Source organism: Lycorma delicatula, chromosome 3 (genome assembly GCF_047948215.1).
Source record: "Lycorma delicatula isolate Av1 chromosome 3, ASM4794821v1, whole genome shotgun sequence".
Classification (NCBI taxonomy): Eukaryota; Metazoa; Arthropoda; class Insecta; order Hemiptera; family Fulgoridae; genus Lycorma; species Lycorma delicatula.
This window is the reverse complement of record NC_134457.1, coordinates 51,303,165-51,327,844: the sequence shown is the minus strand read 5'-3', so window position 1 is coordinate 51,327,844 and position 24,680 is coordinate 51,303,165. Positions and strand designations below refer to the sequence as shown.

General features: G+C 28.8%; 1 protein-coding gene across 1 annotated transcript in view; it reads left to right on the top strand.

Annotated features, from left to right (window-relative positions):
• Positions 1-24,680, top strand: part of LOC142321587 (multiple PDZ domain protein-like) — a 1,133,813-nt gene that overhangs the window by 19,317 nt on the left and 1,089,816 nt on the right. Inside the window, exons 5-6 of the mRNA XM_075359801.1 lie at positions 6,355-6,474; positions 16,621-16,736. Of these exons, the coding sequence (XP_075215916.1) occupies positions 6,355-6,474; positions 16,621-16,736 (236 nt within the window). The remainder of the gene's footprint in view (positions 1-6,354; positions 6,475-16,620; positions 16,737-24,680) is intronic.

Sequence of the window (24,680 nt, the reverse complement as noted above, 5' to 3'; positions counted from 1 at the left end):
AAATATTTGGGTTACAGCCCCTGGGCCACTCCTGAAGAAGAGGTTGCAATTCAATTTCTTGTCAAAAGGTAAAGTAGTTGTCTGATACCTTATCCTGAATATTACAGTATTCTGTCTGGAACAATTTTAAAGTTGTTGAGGGATTTCCGTACTTTTGACTCACTCTGTATAATTCATAAATTGACAAAGCTCTTACTGGCTTTTTTTTTGTAATTTTGTAATGTAAGGTATAAAAAATAGTTCAGAACATTCCTGACAGTGTGTTTTGGATTAGTTGGAATAAATTCTTAATGTGTTGAGATGTATACATTAACATCTTCAAAATTGTTCAAAGATTACAAGCATGTTTTGTTAAATTAAAAAAAAAAAAAAACATCTAGTGCTTAATTTTATTAATATTTAGATAGTAATTTAATTACATCATTCTGATTATTACTTGTTGTCTTAGTATAATTATTAATAATATTTAAATTTTGCCAAGAGATAACAACTTGTGCCTATTTGTTTCAGATTTAATTTCATTTATCTTTGTTGTTATTTAAATATTATGCTTCTGTAATTGAGTTCACTTTTTATATTTTGTTTATAGTAACTGCTCAAATTCTTTTCCTTTTTGAAAATGAAACTCTCACTTATCAGGTTGTAAATAATCTTCCATTTATTAGATTTAATGTTGATAGGTGTTGAACCAAAATTCATGACGTAAGTACTTCATTAATGAAGTAATGATTTAAAACATAATTGAAATTAACAGTTAAGAATGTTGTCTCCAATCCATAATAGACTTCCAGCAAGGTTGGGATAATGCAAAAGCGTGTAGTAATGATTGATTTCTCTGCCCAAATTATTACTTATTTTTTAAATTAAAATTTTTTCTGGTAATTGTAATGGAGCAGATTTTTGATATATGTTAAGGTGTTTGTAAACAATTAAAAATTTTATTTTACTGAAAAACCAAGTGAAATAGTTTTTATGGAATATAATATATAGGTAATTTAACCAGTAGTCACTGAGAGATCTGATGTTACAGTTTTATTATTTATTTTGATCAGTTTCACTGGTTAAAATAATTTAAAATTGTAGATTTTCTTTTTATTTTTAACTCCATCTTTATACTTGTATCTCGGTTAGAAATACTGATTCATATCCATTCGTAAAAAACACCATGATAGAAAAAAAATCCAGTTTTGTTTCATTTACATTTACTTAATTATAAACTCATGAATTTTCTTCGGAACAGCTATGAATGAAGAAGTCTTGGTAATTTTAACTTTTTAGTTTACTTCAATAAATATTCACCTATAGAGGGTAAATATTTCACAAATTTACGTTTGTGTGTCTGTCTTCAAGGGAAAACCTTAATTGGTAGCTGTACTTAATGGCAGATATAAATAGGTGTGAATATATATATTACAGTTACCCTATTTAATCTCAATACTCAAGAATATAATTAGTTAAACTCTGCTGAATTTGATTAATTACAAATAAACATACATATTAAACATACATATTATTATAAACGTAGATTAACTATTTCCTGGATAAATTTTAATGTAATTTTGATTTTACTCTGGGAGGAGGCTCCCAAATTCATTCTGTGTCTGCTCTAGTTGATAACATTCTCTTTGGTAAGGTCGATCAACACAGATTGTGTGTTCTAAGATTTGCTGGGCTAGTTGCTTAAAGAATAATAGCCCTTTTAAATTTGCTTGCATATACAGAAAAATAAATTAAGCTACACATGTTGTAGTACAAGGAAACTGTAAATTTTGAACTCTCACAAACGTAAAAAAATGAATTTACAAGTTTAATTGTTAAAAACAAAAAGTAAATTGCATTAAGTGTCCCAACATAAAAAATGTCAATTTCTAAAAACGATCTTCATAAAATGATGGCCATTCAAATGTATGCATTCCTGGAAGCGAATGCTGAGATTTTGCTTTTTTTTTTGTCTTCAGTCATTTGATTGGTTTGATGCAGCTCTCCAAGATTCCCTATCTAGTGCTAGTCGTTTCATTTCAGTATACCCTCTACATCCTAATTCCCTAACAATTTGTTTTACATATTCTAAACGTGGCCTGCCTACACAATTTTTCCCTTCTATCTGTCCTTCCAATATTAAAGCGACTATTCCAGGATGCCTTAGTATGTGGCCTATAAGTCCGTCTCTTCTTTTAACTATATTTTTCCAAATGCTTCTTTCTTCATCTATTTGCCGTAATACCTCTTCATTTGTCACTTCCACCCATCTGATTTTTAACATTCTCCTATAGCACCACATTTCAAAAGCTTCTAATCTTTTCTTCTCAGATACTCCGATTGTCCAAGTTTCACTTCCATATAAAGCGACACTCCAAACATGTACTTTCAAAAATCTTTTCCTGAGATTTTGCATGGCACTTTGAAACACTTCCATGTGAATTGCAGTGATTTCTTTTGGAATCCTCATTTTTAACTCACCATGTGTCATTGGGCAAGTGGTGTACACTACTTTTGAGATGGCTTCACAAGAAAAACTGACAAATCTGGTGATCTTAGGGGCCAATGAATGTTGCCAGACCATGAAATTACGTGGTTACCAAAGAGCTCTTGAATGTCTGGCAGTATGGGCCATGGCTCCATCTTGCTGAAACCAAGGATTATGAAGATCAGAAAAGTTTTTAACATAACAACATATTTTCACAATACTGTTACATTCATTCTCTCATTCTCAAAGAACTAAGGCCCAATCAGAGCTTACGTTGATATGGCACACCAAATTGTAACCTTTTGGCTGTGTAATGGTCGTTCTAGCAATTGGATTTACAGCTGCCCAATATCTGCAATTCTGCTTATTTACATACCCGCTGATATGGAAATAGCCTCATCCAGCATAAAAAGGTTGTCAACAAAATTGGGGTTGTCATTAATCTTTTCAATCATTTTATCACAGAATTGTTGTCGCACCACATAGTCTGATGGTTTCAATTCCTGTACAACTTGAATTTTGTAAGGGTGAAACTTCAATTCACTGCGGAGTATTTGGCGGACCAGTTTAGGATTAATGCTGTGCGTATTTCCTTGGTGATCATTGTGGGCTCCTAATTGAGGTCTAAACTGCTTCAATGTTTTCTGGGATTCATTAAGTTCGTTGACCTCCTGCTGGTTTCTTTTTTAGAGCTAAACCCATCTCTTTGGATTTCTCAACCCATGCCTTGATGGTGTGGCAAGATGTAACGGGACCATGACATCCTGAATTGTAATGTCAGAATTCCCGTTCAGCAGCAGTCACACTGTCACCATTCTTGTAAAATGCTTTCACGGGAAACGCACTTTGTGTACCAACCCACTGATCCATGATTACTAAACGGCAGGTAGTTGTGCACAGAAAAATGCCACCCCCCCCTTTCTACCAGCTTCTCAGGGTTGCCACTGCTACTTTAAAAATTTCTGTTTCCCTGGGCCACCTGTATGTCTTTCTGGATTTTTGGTTAGGCTACTTTTCCATCTTTTTTTCTTCAAACATTTATAAAGTTCATTTAAATAATGCTTATACGAATATTTTGTGATGCACTGCTGGATTGTTGAACATAGCCACAGAAATGTTGCTTAGGCTTTGTTTTGAATTTGTTTCATGTGTATTATAAAAAAATGATTTTAAACATTCTTTAAAGAATGAAATAGACTTAAAAAGATTAAAATTTACTTCATTTTTAGTGGTTTAATTTTACTTTTTAGAAAAAAATGTAGAGGAACATTCTGCCCTACAACTCATAATTGATTTTTTGATTTTTATATTTCTTTAATTTTACTAGTAAATTTTATTGATTTGACACTAAGCTTTTAATTCATGTTTTATTATTAAAATTTTTATGTTTATTCATTGATTGTTTATGTTATAAGAAAGGTAACTTAGGGATAACAACATAAATCTTGACAATTGTTTTGTTTCGAACGTTGTTGAGTAAAAAAAAAATTGCAGTATTCAGATTTGTTTGACTTTCAAATGTTATTAGTTGTATACATTTATTAATTTTTTTTTTTTATATTTTGAGAATTAGATTTTAATTTCTTTTTCACATAAAATGCTTTTATTAAGCAATTCAAACATTATTCAGAATATATTAAAAAAAAAAAAAAAATGTGGAAAACATTTAAACTAAATAATGATCCTTCACTGTAGCAGAACAGAAGCAGTACTGCAATTGAGATGGGAAAGAAGAACCAGAAGTTAAGCGATGAGTGTGAAACCAAACTTATAAAACGTAGCACAGCATACCATCTCTTGGCTTAGCATTCTGTATGAATTTGTGTTATTCTACTTGAACTAAAAAATTTTATATAATTTAATTTTTTTTTTTTTGTAGTTCTGATACATTCTTTGTTATTTAACTTTAAAATGCTATCTAATTGTTTTTGCAAGTCTATTTTGTAGCATGAAGTTTCAGAACCACATAATTGAACCATTGTTCATGCAATTAATTGAAAATAAAAAATATTTCCAAGTTCTAATAATCAGTTTTTTTTTGTATTACATTGTAGTTTTATTTTTAATGTCACATTTCGGTGGTTATTGAATGTTACTGAGTTTTACGATATTAATTTTGTTTACGTAGCAATCCTATCCTATTCAAACTATTCAAAATAAAAGAGTGTTCTTTCATGCATATTTTATGTTAACTTTGTTAGGAGGTAATGTTGTACAATGTGTTGTATTTTTACTATCTCTGTTTTCCTGTTTTTCTCCTTGAAACTTAATAATTTACTTTGCTGCAGAAGTGGAGATAATTTGAATGAATTTTCGTGAAAAGTTTGTTTTTATTTTATTGATATATGTATTTTCATGCACTCTTCTTTTGAGTTACAGTTAATAGTTTATAGGTCAGAATTAATATTAATGAAAGATGGGGCAAATTTTCATAGGATATTTAGTATTTGTAAAATAAAGTTTAGATAAGGATTCATGTGTCAATGTGCTATATAATTTTTATTTTTGTTGCATCATTTTTTTTATTTTTATTATTGTCATGCATTCTTAATTGTTTTGAGAAACTGGGTGTTATGATAACATGTTAATGTTTACTTATTTATAAACAATATGAACTATGATTAATTTAAAATTAATCTTCTTGTACTTTTGATCCATTAGTACTGTAATGTCCAAAAACAGTAAAATACAGTGAAGGAAACTAATTTATAATTATTTTTTGAATTTTTTATTTCTGATTAAATTGTCAGTTTAGATTAAAATCAGTATATCGTGGTAAATAAAATTTATAATTTATTTATTTATTTATTAATATATTGATTATTTATTAATAAATAAATAATTATGGCCTTGCCATTGTATATATGCTGTCAGTCTATTTGTTATCTTTTATTTAGGATATCTAATGTAATTAGTCATTTTGCCTTCTTTTTATGTTTCTGACTTTTGGAGTTTACCAATAATATTCCTGACCTTGTTTTGCTGCCTCCTGTGTTACATAATTGTAGTTATACCATGTTCTATTTCTAACAGGGTTTTATTGCTTTATTTTTTTGTTTAAAATGTTGGTGTTATTTAATGTAAACACAGTTTTAAAAAATTTCAAGTTGTTTTATTCTGTTAATTAACAATTTCAGTAATATTAGTTATTTAGTATCAGTACAATTTGCTGTATTTTTATTTATAGCGTTTTCTGTTATATTTTATTCTGTAATTGACGTTATTGATGCTATTAATGAATAATTAAATAATATATAGTTTGTCCTGAAAGTAAGCAGATTGCTACTGACATACTCAATTTATTGAAGATATGATGAAATACACTTAATAATCTTCAAAATAGGCTCCTTGTGTAGCCACACAATGCTTCTAACACAGTTTCTATTGGCTGTACGCATTTATGAACTCCTGTTGTGGAGATTCCTTGTCACGGTCTCTTGAACAACTTCAGCAGTAGCAAATTGGTGTCCTTTCATGTCTCTTTTGGGTGTCCTTTCATGTCTCTTTAACAAAAAGAAGTTGCAGGGAAATTGATCGGGGCTGTAGGGTGGTTGTGGCAGCATTGATACTTCCTTGTTGGTCAAAAACTTCTTTATCAACAGAGTGTGGCTCGATGCATTGTCATGGTAGAGAATCCAGATGCAAACAATTCTTTTTTAAAGTCTTGCCAACTGTGCTTAGTTGCAATGTGTTGCTAAGACTCCCCACCATAAGTTTTCCTACCCACTGCAACTGCACGTTGCGCCAGAACCAGTCTGGTTATTTTAAGGATAAACCTTGTAATACTATCTCTATTTTCAATAATTTCACTTTAGATTACATTTTTTATTTCTTATTTTATGTATATCTGTTTATATGTTTGTGTTTAATATTATTTTTTTGAACAGATTGTCAGCCCAGGTCCTGAGGAAGTATCATTACCTCCTATTACTACACCAACCTATGCTCTTGAATTTCAAAAAGCTATTGAAGAATCATCACAGGGGCGTGACGTATTAACTGTTAAGGTACAGAAGTATTATTATTTTTTAAGATGTAAAACATTTTTAGGTAGTAGTTTATGATATTTATACTTTACGATATAGAAACTACTCTACGTAATCATGCATTTCATCAATACGTTAATTTGATGGTGGAGTTTTATTTTTCTAATTTATGTTTAAGAATTTTGAATATCGTATAATAGTAAAGTAATTTCAAATTAGTTAAATTTTTTTTTCCACTGCGGACCCTTCGCGGAGGGGTAATTAAAGACAAAAAAAAAGTTTAATTTTTTTGACCAAAAAAGTCAATTCCTATTTATTATTATTAGATAAATAAAAGTGCCTTAAAAAAAACTAGTGGTTAATGATACTTTTAAATAAACATTTTTAAAATATCTAGTGATTCATTGAAAAAATTTGGAAAATAATATATGTTCTCAGGAAAATATTTTATATATATTGTCTTTTAGTTAAATTGCTTTTAAAAATATTCACACTGAAATATTAATATTGGAAAGGTAACGTGCATTTAATTTAAGAAAAATGTGTTTAATAAAATGCTTGATAATAATTAATTGAAAAAATTTGGAAAATAATATATGTTCTCAGGAAAGTATTTTATATATATTGTCTTTTAGTTAAATTGCTTTTAAAAATATTCACACTGAAATATTAATATTGGAAAGGTAACGTGCATTTAATTTAAGAAAAATGTGTTTAATAAAATGCTTGATAATAATTAATTGAAAAAATTTGGAAAATAATATATGTTCTCAGGAAAGTATTTTATATATATTGTCTTTTAGTTAAATTGCTTTTAAAAATATTCACACTGAAATATTAATATTGGAAAGGTAACGTGCATTTAATTTAAGAAAAATGTGTTTAATAAAATGCTTGATAATAATTAACATAATAATTAAAAAACAAAAAAATTAAATTAAAGTTATCAATCCATTCTTCCCAATTAATACTTCTGCGACAGGCAGAAAACACATGAACTAATAATAAAGTGATGTCACTGGATTGTGAAAGGTAGGCGATTAGGTTGATGGATAGAGATTGAAAGAGTCGGTGGTATTAAACATGGTAGGAACCAGTATTAATGAATATTCTAAATGTTGACCAGAATTGCATTAATGATTTATATTGAGATTAACAGCATTTACATGACTAATGTTGATAATACAACTTGTTAATTATAAAATTGTATAATTATTACCACAAAAAAACCAGGTTGGAATTAACTAGCTGGAAAAGTAGGAAATACAAAGTAGGATGTTGGTAATCTGAATTAATTGGGAGTACTAACATCTACTTTAAAAATTTATGGATAATTAAATGCCTTTCTTCTGCACATTGTAAGGGATGTGAGGTACAGTAACTTACAACTAACTGACTTTTTGTTACATTTACACTTTTTAAAGGTTTCATTACTTGAACATATAAAGTATCTCTGTTTATTTTGGATACACAGGCTACTCCCTCTGCAAAGGGAGTGCACTGCACCTCCAAAAACTAGAGCCTCGTGAGACATATTCCTACTAGATTGAAAAGCCTTCAGTGGGTGGACTAAAGGGGAATTATGTCGGGAGATAAACTCAAATATCCTACTAATCTCTAAAGCATCGTTTCTCAACCTGGAGGTCGTGATATTAGCCTATAACCTTACTTTTTTTTTTTTTTTTTTGTGTCTTCAGTCATTTGACTGGTTTGATGCAGCTCTCCAAGATTCCCTTTCTAGTGCTAGTCGTTTCATTTCAGTACACCCTCTACATCCTACATCCCTAACAATTTGTTTTAAATATTCCAAACGTGGCCTGCCTACACAATTTTTTCCTTCTACCTGTCCTTCCAATATTAAAGCGACTATTCTAGGATGCCTTAGTATGTGGCCTATAAGTCTGTCTCTTCTTTTAACTATATTTTTCCAAATGCTTCTTTCCTCATCTATTTGCCGCAATACCTCTTCATTTGTCACTTTATCCACCCATCTGATTTTTAACATTCTCCTATAGCACCACATTTCAAAAGCTTCTAATCTTTTCTTCTCAGATATTCCGATTGTCCAAGTTTCACTTCCATATAAAGCGACACTCCAAACATATACTTTCAAAAATCTTTTCCTGACATTTAAATTAATTTTTGATGTAAACAAATTATATTTCTTACTGAAGGCTCGTTTCGCTTGTGCTATTCGGCATTTTATATCGCTCCTGCTTCATCCATCTTTAGTAATTCTACTTCCCAAATAACAAAATTCTTCTACCTCCATAATATTTTCTCCTCCTATTTTCACATTCAGTGGTCCATCTTTGTTATTTCTACTACATTTCATTACTTTTGTTTTGTTCTTGTTTATTTTCATGCGATAATTCTTGCGTAGGACTTCATCTATGCCATTCATTGTTTCTTCTAAATCCTTTTTACTCTCGGCTAGAATTACTATATCATCAGCAAATCGTAGCATCTTTATCTTTTCACCTTGTACTGTTACTCCGAATCTAAATTGTTCTTTAACATCATTAACTGCTAGTTCCATGTAAAGATTAAAAAGTAACGGAAATAGGGAACATCCTTGTCGGACTCCCTTTCTTATTACGGCTTCTTTCTTATGTTCTTCAATTATTACTGTTGCTGTTTGGTTCCTGTACATGTTAGCAATTGTTCTTCTATCTCTGTATTTGAACCCTAATTTTTTTAAAATGCTGAACATTTTATTCCAGTCTACGTTATCGAATGCCTTTTCTAGGTCTATAAACGCCAAATATTTGTTTTACCTTACATGTAAAACAAAAATGAAATCATTTTATGAGAAAAAGAATCATTTATTATAAAAACATTTCACTTTAATTCGTTACATTTATGTAAAGAAAATAAATCAATGAGATGGTTGCATTTGTTTTTCGTTTAAAAGTTTCTCCATTCGTGGATCTTTGTTGGACATACAAAATTGTTTTCAAGTGATAAAAGAAGATTCCCATATTTAGTTGTTAGTGCAACCATGGATAAAAAATCCTTTTCACAGAGGTAAAGGTGGTGAAAGGGATTAATTAATATATTTAATACTTATGCGACTAAATTTCCATATTCACTTTTATGAGCAAATCAAAACGTATCTAAATTTTCAGATGTGAATTGTAGCTGTAATGCCTAATCAGCAGACATTTAGATGAGCTGGTCATGATTCTCAACTGTCAACTTAGCAGCTGTAATGTTTTCACTAAATGGATTCAGTACCCGTCTCTTCAAGGAATCATTTTTATCTTCCAGGAAATACTCCGCCAACTTAAGTTTTAGCTCATGCAAATGCATCTTCATGTTTTCCAAACTTTTGTGAATAATAGCGTATTCTTCTTATAAATTTTTCTGAATATAGTCGGAAGTAGGCAGAAACATAAAAATTTTTACTTTGATGGTGAATCCAGATGTCAAGCTTCTTAATGAAAGCTTGAATTTTGTAATTAATAGAATGTTTTAATCACATCCTTGTAAATTCATATTCAAGTCGTTTAAATGTGAAAATATATCAGCTAATTTAGCCAAAAATAACATATACTTATTATTCTATAAAAACATTGAGAACGGCATTTGTTTATTCTGAAAAAATATTGTTAATTCATCATCATAATTTAATTCATCATGCAATTCCAATAACCGGGTTAGCACTTTCCCCTGCGATAACCATCTGAATTCTGTATCGCAAAGAATAGATTTTTTTCTTTTCCCCCATTTCATTGCATAGTCTAGCAAACAGCCTATTCTGTAATAATAAACTTAATCATCTTTACAGCTTTAAAAAGAATTTCTTTGGTATTTTTTGTCACATTTTTTGTGGCAACAGCAGCTCTGTGAAGGAAGGAGTCATCCATTCTGCCCTTGGTAAAGTGTGGCAATCGGAAATGGGAAATTTTATAGTAACTATCAAAATCTTTTTTTGAAATAAAAAAATGAATTTACAAGTTTTATTGTTGAAAACAAAAAGTAAATTACATGCCATTATTTAGTGTCCCAACACAAAAAATTCAATTTCTAAAAACTATGTCCATAAGGTGATGGCCATTCAAACATATGCATTCCTGAAAGCAAATGTTGAGATTTTGATGTCACTTTGAGGCACTTCCATAGGAATTGCAGTGATTTCTTCTCGAATCCTCATTTCCAACTTGGCAATTGTCATTGGGCGAATGGTGTACACTTTACTTTTGTGGTGACCCCCACAAGAAAAAATTGTACACTGACAAATCTCGTGATCTTGGGGGCCATTGAATGTCGCCAAACTATAAAATTACATGGTTATCAAAGAGCTTCACAATGGCTGCCATTGACGCTCTGGCAGTATGAACAAACAGAGGCTCCATCTTGCTGAAACCAAGGATTATGAAAATCAGAAAAGTTTTGAATTTGTTCTGCTACAAAAGTTTTGAGCACATCAACATATTGTTCAGACGTTACTGTTGTTGCATTCCCTCCCTCTCTCATCCTCAAAGAACTAAGTTCCAGTCGCACCTCACATTGAAGCAGTACACCAAATTGTAACCTTCTGGCTGTGTAATGGTCGTTCATGCAACAGGTGAGGGTTTTCAGCTGCCCAGGGTCTATAATTCTGCTTGTTTACATACCCGCTGATATGGAAATGAGCCTCATCGAACATGATAAGGTTGTCAACAAAATTGGAGTTGTCATTAATCTTTTCAATCATTTTATTACAGAATTGCTGTTGCACCACATAGTCTGATGGTTTCAATTCCTGTATAACTTGAATTTTGTAAGGGTGAAACTTCAAAACACTGTGGTTTATTCGGCAGATGGTTGTTCGGTTTAAGTTCAGTGCTGCATTTGTTTCCTTTGCGATTGTTGTGGGCTTCTTCCAATTGAGGTCCAAACTGCTTCAGTGTTTTCCTGGGTTTGTTGAATTCCTTGACTTTCTGCTGGTTTCTTTTTTAGAGCTGAATCTGTCTACTCAAAATTCTCAACCCATGTCTTGATGGCATGGCAAGATGAAAGAACATGACCATGACTTCCTAAATTGTAATTACGTTGGAATTCCTGTTGAGCAGCAGTTACACTGTCACCATTCTTGTAAAATGCCTTCACAGCAAATGTACGCTATATACAGCAACTCACTAGTCCATGATTACTAAATCGCAGTTTTACACAGAAGGATGCCACTTTCACAATTCTGCCAATTCAGGGTTGTCACTACTACTTCCAAAATTTCCCATTTCCTTGTGTTCTTTATGAGATAAATCTTTTAATTTTTTCAGAAATCCACTGTTCTTGCTGTTATCACATTTGCACCATTACTACCCACTGCAATAGATTTTGTCCAATCTATGTTATAGTTTTCAGTAGCTTCATAAAAAAACATTAAAAAGACGTACATATGTGTGAAGGAAGAAGTGCGTCCATTCTACCCTTTGTATAAGACAATCTGTTGATTTTTTCAGAAATCCACTGTTCTTTATTGTTATTGACTTTTGCACCATCCCTACACACTATAATAAATTTTATCCAGTCTATGTTATAGTTTTTAGTAGCTTCTTTAAAAAAAACCATTAAAAAGACATTGTCTTGTTGGATGACCAGGTATTGATTTGCAAAACAACATATTTTCTTTGACTGATCTGTCAGTGTCGCAATTTGTATCTAACAAAAAACAAGAACTTTGCCACATCTGTTAATTCATCAAATTGAATACTAAAAAATTCATTTGAACTCACTTGCTGAATTATCTGATCAAGCCCATTGGCACCATTTCGTTGATTTGCATTATCATTAGAAAGTGGAATTTTTTTCTTCTTGCATGCCTATTAAAACACTGACCATATTCAGTTGTAGCAGACAGTATTTGGTTTCCTATAATTGTATAGGGTTTGGACATCATAGCTACTCTTAATGTTACGAGATAAGATGCTTCAAGATTACTTTTATCTGTATGGCTTGATTTACAAATAGTAGCTTGTTGATTTTTTTGAAGTATGTAATTCTTTTTTGAAAAATTCCCAGTGTTTGCTTTTATTATCTATGTTTAGTTTACAAGTGTCAAATTAATTTTGATGGCTTCATGCTTTCATCGAAGAGGACTTAAAAGCAAACAATGCACTGCATTGGTGCAGTGCATTGTTTGCTTTTACATTTTTTGTTTTAATTTATGTCATGTTCTGGATGGAAAACTTCCATCCAATGAGTTAAAACCATACTTTAAACCACTGTTATTGTACAATCTTGTCTTTTTACCAATCAATACACTGGATTTAGATGGCTCATTTCGTTTTTCACAATTTTTTCCATTTTGCATAAGAATCTAATTGAAAAAAAAAATAGTTATATGTTTAACTACACACTAAAAAACTGAGACCTCAGTTTTTATTATTTTCAATGAAACTACGCTTTTAAAAGCTTAAAGGCACCAAATGCATGCTTCGCATTCAAAACTAAACTGGCTTTCTGCAATCCTTTACGCCTCTTTTATACTGCTGATAGCATGACATGTTTAAATGTATCATTTGCATGTTGGAACATGATGCTCTCACAACAATATTATGCAAGCAGATCAAATTACTAGGAGCATGTACACATGAAGTTGGAACCTGTAAATTGCTCATGTTTGTACACTTCTTACATATATGTTCATACCGTCCTAGTTTTTGAACGAAACCTAATTTTTAACTAATGAAGCCCAATGAAACCTAGTTTTTAACTAGGTTTCATTGGGTTGAGGTTGGAGGGTCATGAATTATTCATTACATTTTTTTTTTTACTTGTTGGGTTTGTGAAGCTAAAAAGGTTGAGAATCACTGCTCTAAGGGAATAATCCAAGTAAAAAAAAAACATTTCAAAACCCAATCTGCAAAGGACCTGGATTCAATTTCCAAATCCCATCCATTTTGGAATAAAAACAAATATATAACTACCTTTAAAAATTAAATGTCCACCTGATATTTAGAAAGACCCAGCGTGGGAATGATGGGCACCTTCTGTGATTAACAGGGGGATAAAATATTCCCTGATACTCTTATATTCCATTCTGTTCCTCTGTGCACTTGTGATCTGTGGAAGGATGATGTATTTTCTTATTTACTTGACAGTGAGTTTGCAGGTAAAATCTTTTCTGGAATATTGAAATTATTTATTTACTTTGTAATAAAATAAAGACAATAGAATGGTTTTAGCAGAAAGAGATAATAATGCATATGGGTCAAAATAAGATTAAAATAAACTTCTTTTCCATTTTGAATGATTTAATAAATCATTTATATATGCAATTATTTGGTTTTGAAAGGTTATTTTTTTTAATACCTGCTATTTAAATCATAAACCATATTTTGACAAGATCTGGTTTAAGTATTTCAAAACAACAAATAATGAAATATGCTTCTAGAAGATCTTATCAAATGAGTTTTTATCAGCGAGTAGCCTAATAAAATCACTTGTTAAAAATAGACCTACCATAAGCATATTTTCATGTATTTTAGAAGTGAGTTTTTACATTTATTTTAAAAATCTTAATAATTCATCTATTTTGTAAATAACATTTTAACGAAATCACGAACAGTAGTTTTTAACCTAATCCCTTTCTGGCTTCGCAAAATGTTTGGTATGAATAATCTACTAAAGGGAGAAAAAACTAAGAAATTTCAGGATCCTAACATGTATGGCTAATTTTTTATCAGCTGTCAAACTTTAAAAAATGAATTTTTCATCAACCTTGTTATTTTTAAAAACATAGGATGAACTTCGATTCTATCTTGCCAAGAATGTTGAAATTAAGATCATTTTAAAGTTGATGAAATACTGTTTCCTTTGAGGTACTATACATTATGTTTTGAAGTAAAAGGATTCTTTTATGCTAAATCAAAATTCTAACCTTTAATTTAAAAAAAAAAAAACAAAAAACTGTGTTGTAGCTTACAATTTTATTTATTATATAACCAAATTTAAAATTAGGATGACAGCGGGATTATTTGCTATAACATTTTAGAACTTATCCAACTCTCCAATTTTACTTAGTACTTATTTATTCAACATTTTTAAATAAAAATTTAATGACAAAAAATAATAATAGTAATGATATTAGATATAAAGCAATTTAGCAACTGCTATCAAATTCTCTACAGTGCACTTTGATATACATAGGTAAATAATTATTATTATTATAAATAGATTATAAATATGTTGAAAATTTCTTGAATATGTTTACAATAATCAAGTAATTCAACAAATTTCACAATTGGTTGTGAAAATTAAATAATACACTATGCATAGGTGAATAAAAACAAGTTTATAAAAATTAAATATATCAGCTATTAAGAATATTTGATTTTATAAAGACTTAACTTTGAAAAGTTATTTTATCATAAACACATAAAATATTTTGATCTTTCATTATTTTTATAATCTTTAAAATTTTTAATGGTTTCATCATCATTTAATGTATCATCAGCTGGTAGTAAAGTGGTATGTTCTTTTGTAATATTTAAAATTCCCATTGATATTGATGAATAAGGAACCCAGAGATTATCAGAATTTTGTGGAAACGCATCAGCTGATAAGGTCTATTCAGATGCAGAAAAATTATTTATATTTCATCATTGGATCATTTGTTTTGAATAAATTCACTCCACTATAAACCATTATGTTAAAAATCCATTTACATCTTGCATTTCAAGTTTTCTCCTGTGTTGGTTTATGCAGTTAGAAAAATATTCAGAATATGTATTAACATTTTTTTGTTTCAAGAATTTTTATTTCTGTTGCCAAAAATCATAATTTCTGCACAGTTAGAGAATTGTTTGTGATAACTTAAAGTAAACAAGTTAAAAAATTGATGTTTTTCAATATTCTGTTTACTCATTGTAAGTGAAATTTATAATTGGAATGTTAATTGTAACTGATAGTTTATATTTTTAATATGAAAAGTTGGTGTGGATTTGCTAATCATGATAAGGCTGTTGCATATTTGTAATTATAGATATTTTTTTTTTGTGCTTCCAAGTATTGTTACCTCCTATTTTTTTACTGTATTATATGCATTTTACCATGATGAGGGTTACCAAAAAAAATGCAGTTAGCATTTAAACTAAAATCCTATTTAAGATAAGTACTTAAAATAATGTATTTATTTTTATTTTGAGCTGCAGAAAAATTATAAAAATAAATTAATTTTTGGTTGAATATTATGTTTTTTCTTAGGATATTTAGTCAAATAACTCAGAAAAAGTTGAACAGTAATCAAATCATGTTTGGTAATGACAGAATAACTAATATCATGGGTAAGGTTATTGTAACTTGATTGATGTAGGATAGTGGTGGTGTGCATGTTTGTCTTTGTTTTTCATCTTGCATAATAAATAATAATTTTTGAAAAGTAGTATGACTGTAAATTTGTCATTTCCTTTCGTATTGGGGACTGAACCATTATGACTACTCTACTACTTTCATTGATGCTTTTATATTTACTACTTTTACTATAAGGGTAATGAAGATGCTCAAAATTATTATTTTGTTGTTGATTTTTGCATGGCAGCCATAGATTGTTTATAGACTAGAATTTGCAATCGTGGAAACTTAAATGTCTCATTTTATTTGTGTACCAATAAATGTAATAATAATAAATTTAATAACAATTTATTCAGAAAATAATGCACTGTAAATTAGATATCTTTGAATTTTTACTTGAAGTCTCATAAATGAAAATTTAGCAAAATGTATTGTATCTACTGCCATGAAATATTTCTGTTTTAAAGGATACTTTTGTTTCAAAAACTAATAGTCTTCATAATACAGTTTTTTTTTTTTTTTTTTTTTTTTTGTAAAATTTAGTCTGCAATTTATTTTTCCTTCTTTAAAAAATTCTTAAACTGTTAGAAATTTGTGAAAATTACACATTCATATCTTAACATCTTAGTGGTGCATGATATAAAAATTTGAATTTTTGGTCTGTGATAGAATTTTTATTCCAACTTGTAATGTTTTATTCTCAGAACAATTTCTTTCAACTTCATGTTAACCAATTTTGAATGAACACTAAATTGGATTGATCCAAGTTGGTGTTGTATATTACTAGGTATGTTTTTGTTGTTTCGTACTACTCAATTTTAGTAGTTTTATTTATTTTAAAATAATAATGGTGGTGTTTACTTTAACTATATTTATTTTTTATTTCAGTTGTTCAAACCTGATGGGTGCAGTCTTGGCTTCAGTGTTGTTGGGCTAAGAAGTGAAGAGAAGGGAGAGCTTGGCATATTTGTACAGGAAATCCAGCCTACTGGCATTGCAGGACGGTAAGCGACTTATTTAATATTCATGTTGAGTAACAAATCAGAATTTATAAATAATATAAAAGCTGTTTTAAGAGTATTATTCTTATTACTTTATAAAAAGCAGCTACTCAAAAAGTTGAAGTTCAACATGGAAGGAATAATATGAATTTAACCTTAATTAAAAGAATATCTTGCAAGCTGATTAAATTATATTAATCTTTACCTAGAGTTTAATCACTGTTCTCCTATATTATTTATTGTGTTAATGTTTTTATGCAATTTATAAGTCTTAATTTAATAAATCACCTTTCGCTTTTTTCTAATTCAAAATCTTAATGAATGTACTTAATTCTCTTTAGACTTTTAAAAGGTACAATTTTAGAAAAATTAAAAATAATTTTTATGTTGATTAAATTTCAGATTCTGTATTCCAAAAAATTATTTTTAGATCAATAACTGATGAACATAGTTATATTAAAATGATCAAAAAAGTACAATCCATTGCTCAGGTCCTATAGATGTGTATTTTGTAATTGATACCTTTTACTAATATTAGAATATTTTAATTTTCTAATTATAAAATCAATTTTTAAATTAATCAAAGTAAAGATTTCTTATGAAGAAGAAAATTAAATTTATTACTGAAAACTCAAACTAAATTTTTCTGTTTTGTGCATAGTTAATTCTGTTATGGAACCCAGTTTAAAATATACAGGAAAACATAGTTACTTAAATATAGCAAATTTTTATCTTAGTTTTTTTTTATCAAACTGACTACGTTACAGTATCGGTAAATAGAAAATGTATATCTGTTTGTCTATTATCCTGTTTTAATAGTTAATACTAGTACCGATATGCTATAATTGTGATTGCAGTTTGAAACTGCTCACCTCTTCTTGGTTTTATTTATGTTGAATATTGATTTGTATTTAGTTTAATTAATTAATAATCGTTTATTTTTATCTTCTGTTAGAACGTTTATCCTTTAGGTTAATAAATGGATTCCCTTTCAATTTAATGATATACACATAATACTTCAGTAGTTAAAAGGGTTCTATATTTTTTTTTATATTAATATTAATTTGCATAATTAAGTCAAATTTTTTTCATTGAAAAGTACAATTATCAAGTTTATAAATTAGTTGTACTTTATGTATTTGAGTGATTCTTTAGTTAATTTATGGAAAAACAGTTTTATATATATAAACTAATGCAGTAGTATCATTTTTATTTGTTTGTTTAATGCTTATTTGTAATATACTGAATAAAGATTTTGCATAATTCACCTTTTACAATTTCTTTGCAATTTTCTTAGAATATACATTTCAAAGAAATATTTTTTCTCAAAAATGTCAGCCGTAAGGATTTATGTAACAGATTACATTATTATATTATTACAAATAAAATTATGTATACAGCAAAAAATTATGACCTAGCTTTACAAAAAAAAAACTATCATTTATCAAATACAGAATTTTGTGGGAATATAATATTTGGCTGATATCTAGTTAAGGTCATCATTTTTTTTTTTAATGATGGGTTTTTTAATTTTGGATGAGAAATGAAATTTTTACAGTGAGTAAAAATCCCTGACCAGGATTTGAACTAGAATCTTCTAGATTTCAGAATGGCAGAGATACTACGTCTACACATAGGTTGGCTATTAAATATTCTTCAGTAGTTTGGTCAAGTAGACATGCCATCATCGTAATGAAAATAAAGACTTCATGTAATATTTTGATACCTTGTGAACATCAAGAGAAAACATTACACATAGCTTGTGTTGTTATATTCATTCATCCTAACTCTTTTCTATTTTAAGATGATTCTCTTCAATATTATCTGAATATTTCATTTATTTTTAATTATCAAGTAATAAAAAAGAAATGTATTTTAGAGCATTTTTAAAGATTGTACGTGTAACTTAGTATTGCTTTTCAAGAACTGGAAGACTATCTTTTAGGTAAAATTAATGCTGAAATTTTTAGAGGTTTGATTTAGGTTTATATATTTCATTACTGTCAAAGCAGTAGGTCCTTGATTTTCTAAGGTTATTTGGATAGGAGATTTTTAGCTTAGTAAAAGTACTAGCTGCAGGGCATGCCTATGGCGCACCTCCACAGCTACGCCCTAAGGGCAGGTTGCCCTAGTGACCGGCATCTTGGAATGGGATTATTAGGTGCCCAAAATTTATTACCTCTTGTGTAAAAATCTTCTTTTTTTTTGAATGATGAAAATTGATCAAGGAAAAGTGAAAAAATATCAGCAGATCTTTCCAATTAAATTTGGTTTAAATCAGTTTAAGCATCTTTTAAAGATTGCACACTCTCAACATTTCATCAAGACCCATAATATCCACATGCAAATTCACTCAATACGAGAGCTGGAAGCTTAAATGCAAATTAAATTAATTATATTATTTATATATTATATTCAATTTACGAAACTAACCTTTCTTGACACAATAACAAAAGAGAAGTTGGCTTAAAAATCAATAAATCACTAAGGAGGATGTATAGGATTCAAAATTCTTTCCATTTTGACCGTTATTGTTTCTTCTAATTTTGATCTTTATTGTTTACCATTGAATTTTACCCACGTGTTTTGCCTATATCTATGTTTAATTGTAACTACAAGGCCAAAAAAATCTTAAATACGATTCTAAATGGATAATCGATAGTATTTTCAGTACCAATTTATTTTTATTGAAAATAGTTGATTTAAGATATACTGTGATATTGAATTACGGTATTAAAATTTAATAATTTATTTTATAATTATTATTACTGCTGTTATTTATTGTTTATAAATATTTAAGAAAAAAATTCTTATGATTTTTTGATGGGCATATGTTCAATCATGTAAGCATGGTTTTTCTTTTTGTTGGTGTTGCTTCTTTCTTGTTGTTTATAAACATTTAAGAAAAAAAGAATCATATGAATTTTTAAAGGGCAGTATGTTCGATCATGTAAGCATGTTCTCAGTTAAGGGGGATACACAGACAGACACACATGCAAATCCCCTTTAGTAAGGCAAGATAAGGTTATTACCTTCACTAATTTTGATAATAATTTGCTACAATTTTTTTTACTAAAATTAGGACTGTCTTTTTAAAGAAAAATTAAATTAATTTTGTTGCTTTCCAGGGCTGTCCATAAGTTGCTCAGCCGCATCTATAATGCAGACAATTAATTCCTTATGAGATGTATTTTTGTTTTGTATATAATTTTCATTGGACTGTCTCTTGGGTGTAGATGTTGAACTGGCTGTTTATGCTAAGTATTAAACTTGTTTTGTTGTGTCCTCTAAACAATTGAATGCAAAACTCCTATTTGCTTAGAAAGACATCGTGTACTGGCACCTGGACTGTACTGAACTGCATCGATAATAATATCATCAATAATAGTGTCATGCTGGTATAAATATTAGGTAATGAAAAAGTTGTATTAATTGTTTTGGGATTCAGAAAATGTGCTTCATATTCTACAGCAGCAGCTGTAGCAATACCATTACCCACACCCAAAATGAATACCATACCATGTATTCCTCTGTTGTAAATAAGTAGGCATTATTTCAATGGCAAAGTCATCACATTAAAACTAAAATTTAGAGAAAACCTTTGCTAACAGTAGCACAGTTCACAGTATCAATATACATGTACCTAACAGAATGATTTAAACCATTGATTCCCAAAGTGGTCCAGGTGGACCCCTAGGGGTCCAAGGGAGACTCGACGGGGGTCTACGTTGGCGTGACAAAAAATGGGGAATCACGAAAATTCATCTGATTTTGATAGTGAAGAACTAAAATGTTGGCTTTACTTTGTGTATCAATCTAGGCAGATAATGTTTTGAGAAGCTCAGCATTGTTACTTGTAAAAACTTGCATATTCCATATTCAGTACAACGAACGTGTCGAGACTTGCAAAGCGCCGCTGCCGCCGTCCGCAACGCTTGTTCAGACGTGCAAAGGGATGAAATACGACTTGTGGTGTGTGTGCTAGCAATCTTGCATGAACTTGTTTGATTCTTCACTAATATAAATACGATTGCCAAGGATAAACGTTACTCATTTGTTTCCGGAATTTCAAAAAGAAAAGTAAAGTGAATAGATGTTAGCGTTTGCCATTGTCGGAAAAAGTAGTAAGTACTTATCTGCAGGGGTCCACCGGAGCTAGTACACTAGCTGCAGGGGGTCCACCAGAACCAGCAAAATTTTGAAAGTGGTCTATGAGAAAAATAAGTTTGGGAACCTCTGATTTAAACATTAATACAGTATTGCCATTGTTGATCAGCTGTATTTATTTTATTTCCAACTTTGAAATAATAATTTTTTAAATAATTTATTATATTTCTTTCAATAATAAAAAAGAATTTTCTAAGTAATCTTTATTTATTTATTTTTATTTTACAGTTTATTTGTGTAATTTGCAGTTTTTAATAGCAATTTTTAACAGTAAATTTTGTTTTCACAAACTTTTCACATCACCAAAAAAGTGTTTGATTTTTGTTTACATTTAATCAGTCCTTATCTGACAAGTTTAGTAATGTACTGTTTCTAAATAAAATTAGAATTTTTCTAACCTTTATTTTATTCAACTTGTCTTATACCATTTTGTTCAAAATTAAATTCTGTAAAAGTTTTGTTGAAAGGTTTTATATGTTTATTACCCATTTAATAAAGTTATTTTATGTCAAACAAAAAAATATTTCAGTTAAAAAAAAATTCAATACGTCTTAATTTCACTTGAAATATTTTGTTGAAATGTAAAGCAAAATATTTCACTAGGCCCAAGTCGCAAACGAAGCATTTTAGAACTTATGTTTATATGAATTTTTTCCATTATTTTCACTAGTAGAACAGGTTATGAAAGACCTGGGAGAACTTTGTGACATTCCCTAAATACTGGTGATCAATTCAAGATGCCACCATTGGGATCTCAGAAATTAGTTTTATGTGAAACATAAAAATACAGTATTACCATTTTTGAAATCTTCAACTTTTTCAAATTTGGCGACCCCTTCATTATTTCAAATGGTAACCTCATGTTTTTATTGCAAAAAAAAACATGTTTTTTTTTGGGTAGAAAATAGTATTTTGGAACATTATTATTCTTGAGTATTTTTTCTATAAACTCAGCAGTTGCAGAGGTATGGGCTGACAATTGTAAAATCAAATATGGTGGCCATCTGTATTATTTTAAATAAAAACTTCATGTATTACTATTTGGTTAAATAATATTCTCAGATAATAATCTCCTCTTATTCTGAAATATTCTCAAATTTAAAAAATTAATTAAAGTGGAAAATAAAGTGAAGGTAAGATTAAAAGACTTTTATCTTGAACAGTTTGGTTTTAGTTTTATTTATTAGGAAGAGAAGGATTCAACAGAATTGCTCTGTCAATTACAACAGATTTCAAAATGGTCACCATTAGTAAAAATGCAGGTAGTTGCTGTCCTGAAATGTCATAACAGCTTTTGACATGTGTTGTGATGGATGTTATACAAAATTTTGACATAAATAAAATCTGAATTAATGTAGTATATATCATTGAAAATTTACTGAATATTGGTCACTGGTTATGTATCATCCAATACACTTCAGAACAGCGCTTCCATCAGATACCCTGTTGTTAATACCACCTCTTAATACTCATTTATAAGGAATATTTGGCTCTTCAAATAACTTCTTTACTCTATTAAAAGGTGGCACTGACTGTTCAATAAATGTTTATTTTCTTTCAAAATACTGTTTTTGGGTGAAATAGGACTAAACTGTTTCTGTTTAGACAATATATTATTATTTAGTTACAAAAAATTGGCAAACGTAATTTATTTTAATAAACAAAACTTTAAACAATATTATGAATATGGTTTTGTAGTTTTCAGTAACAAATTTTCTTCTGAAATTTCTGTTTGATATTTAGTAATATTTTATTATTTATGTGAAGTACGTTGATCAAGAGAATAGACTTCAATCAACTTAAAATAAAAGTATCTTTTAAATGAAAAAAGTCAGAAAAATTAATGAAAACTTTCTTTTTTTTGTAAGAAAATATAGTTAACCATTTTTCTATGTCTTATTTATGAAGCTGTAAGCATCAATGTATTAAATTTGGGAGATTACCAGTTTGAGTCTTCTCCTTCACTTAGTATCTGAATTAGGTTGTTGATGTCTTATTTATGAAGATGATTGATGGAGTAGAGCAGTTCATCAGTCACAGCCAAGTATTCTGTCTAGGGTTCAATCTATTGCAACTCATAGAATAGTTTTTTCTTTAAATTTAAAGATGTAAGTAAAATATATGATTATCGAACTTCAGCGCTGAAGATTAATTATTTAAGTTCACTGACTGTAATGGTGATGGGGAATGATGTTCTTATTAGAAAAAAAAAACTAATTTTAATGGTGTGTAAAAATATATTATTAAAGAGGTTTTGCTATTATTAACTTTCTTTACTGATTTTTTCATTCAAGTCTCAAATTGAATTTTATATCTATTTGAATTTTAGTTTATTGAGTAACTTTAGTCGAATAGGTATAAATTAGATATAATACACCTGTTTTAGCATGTTGAGGCAATATAAAGAAGAGACATTGTCTTTACTATTTGTTCATTTCTTACTTTAATTTTATATTTTAGCTAAAACTGTTTTGTTATTTTAGGAATCATAAGGGTATTGGGTTTCATAATGATGTTATATTAGGATATGTATCTTGTAAGAAATAATACAACATGAATAATTTAAAAAAAATTGAAGATCATTTATTAAAATTAATATGAAGAGGTTATTCAAAATAAATCTAGATTGAATCAGTAAAAATTCTCTACAGATGTATTTCAAAATTTTTACAAAAAATATTTATTGCAAATTTAATTTTGTGTGATACTTTGAATGTAAAGTTTGTTTGTAAAAAAAAAAACAACAAAAAAACTGCTTATAGCACTTTAACCATTATTTTGAAATAAATTTGGTGATTTTGTTTTCAAATGAATTGTGAAAATTAGAGCATTAAAATTCAGTTTCTCAAAGAATGGTTAAAGTGATTGTTATTTCAGGTTGTTATATTTCAGTTGATTTTAGTTGTACAGCAGTCAAACAGTAACTAGATCAAAAGAAACTTTATAAGCATTAAAAATGCTTTCTTAATTTTTATTTTTTATAAAACTCTTATATTTTTATAAATTTGCAAAAACTGAAATTTTCCCCTTCCCGTAAAACTACCAGCATCATTGATCATGCTATGGACTCATTGATACTTGAAATATTATGTATAAATGACTTAATATTAATGCCACTTTTCATTTTCCCACCACTTTGTTCCTTTTATTCTTTTTGCCAATAAAAAAAATTATGAAATATTATAGTCGTTAAACCTGAGTTCTTTTGTCATTTAGTTTGTTGTTCCTTTTTTTTACATTATTTAAATTTAAAACTTTTTTTGTCTATTTTTATTCACATTCATTGATCATTTTTGTTTTTAAAAATAATGCAACAATTTATCAAATTGATTTATGAAATTAATTGTGTTGTAATTTATCAAACTTTACTACCCCGTACTTTTATAACATATCTGTATTCGTCATGACAGTTGAGTATGATTATTATTAATGAATTGGTAGGGTTAAATTTTCAACAGTTTATAACTGATGTGACTTTTTAACAATTTTATTTATTTTTAAACTAGTGGATTGTTAAAGTACTTACTTAATGTAAGTACTTTAACACAAAGTACTTAAAATAAAAATACTTAAATACTTATATACTTAAGTACTTAAATACAAATACTAAAGTATTTGTATTTCATTAAGTTTTTTAGGTAAGAGCACATGCAGTTAAATTTTTATTTTTTTCTAAAATAGTTGTGTATTTTTGCTAGTTTTATTTATAATGTAAGATTTTTCCATTTTTAATAAATTATTTTTTTAGATTAATGATTAGATTTTTTTTTCTTATAAAAT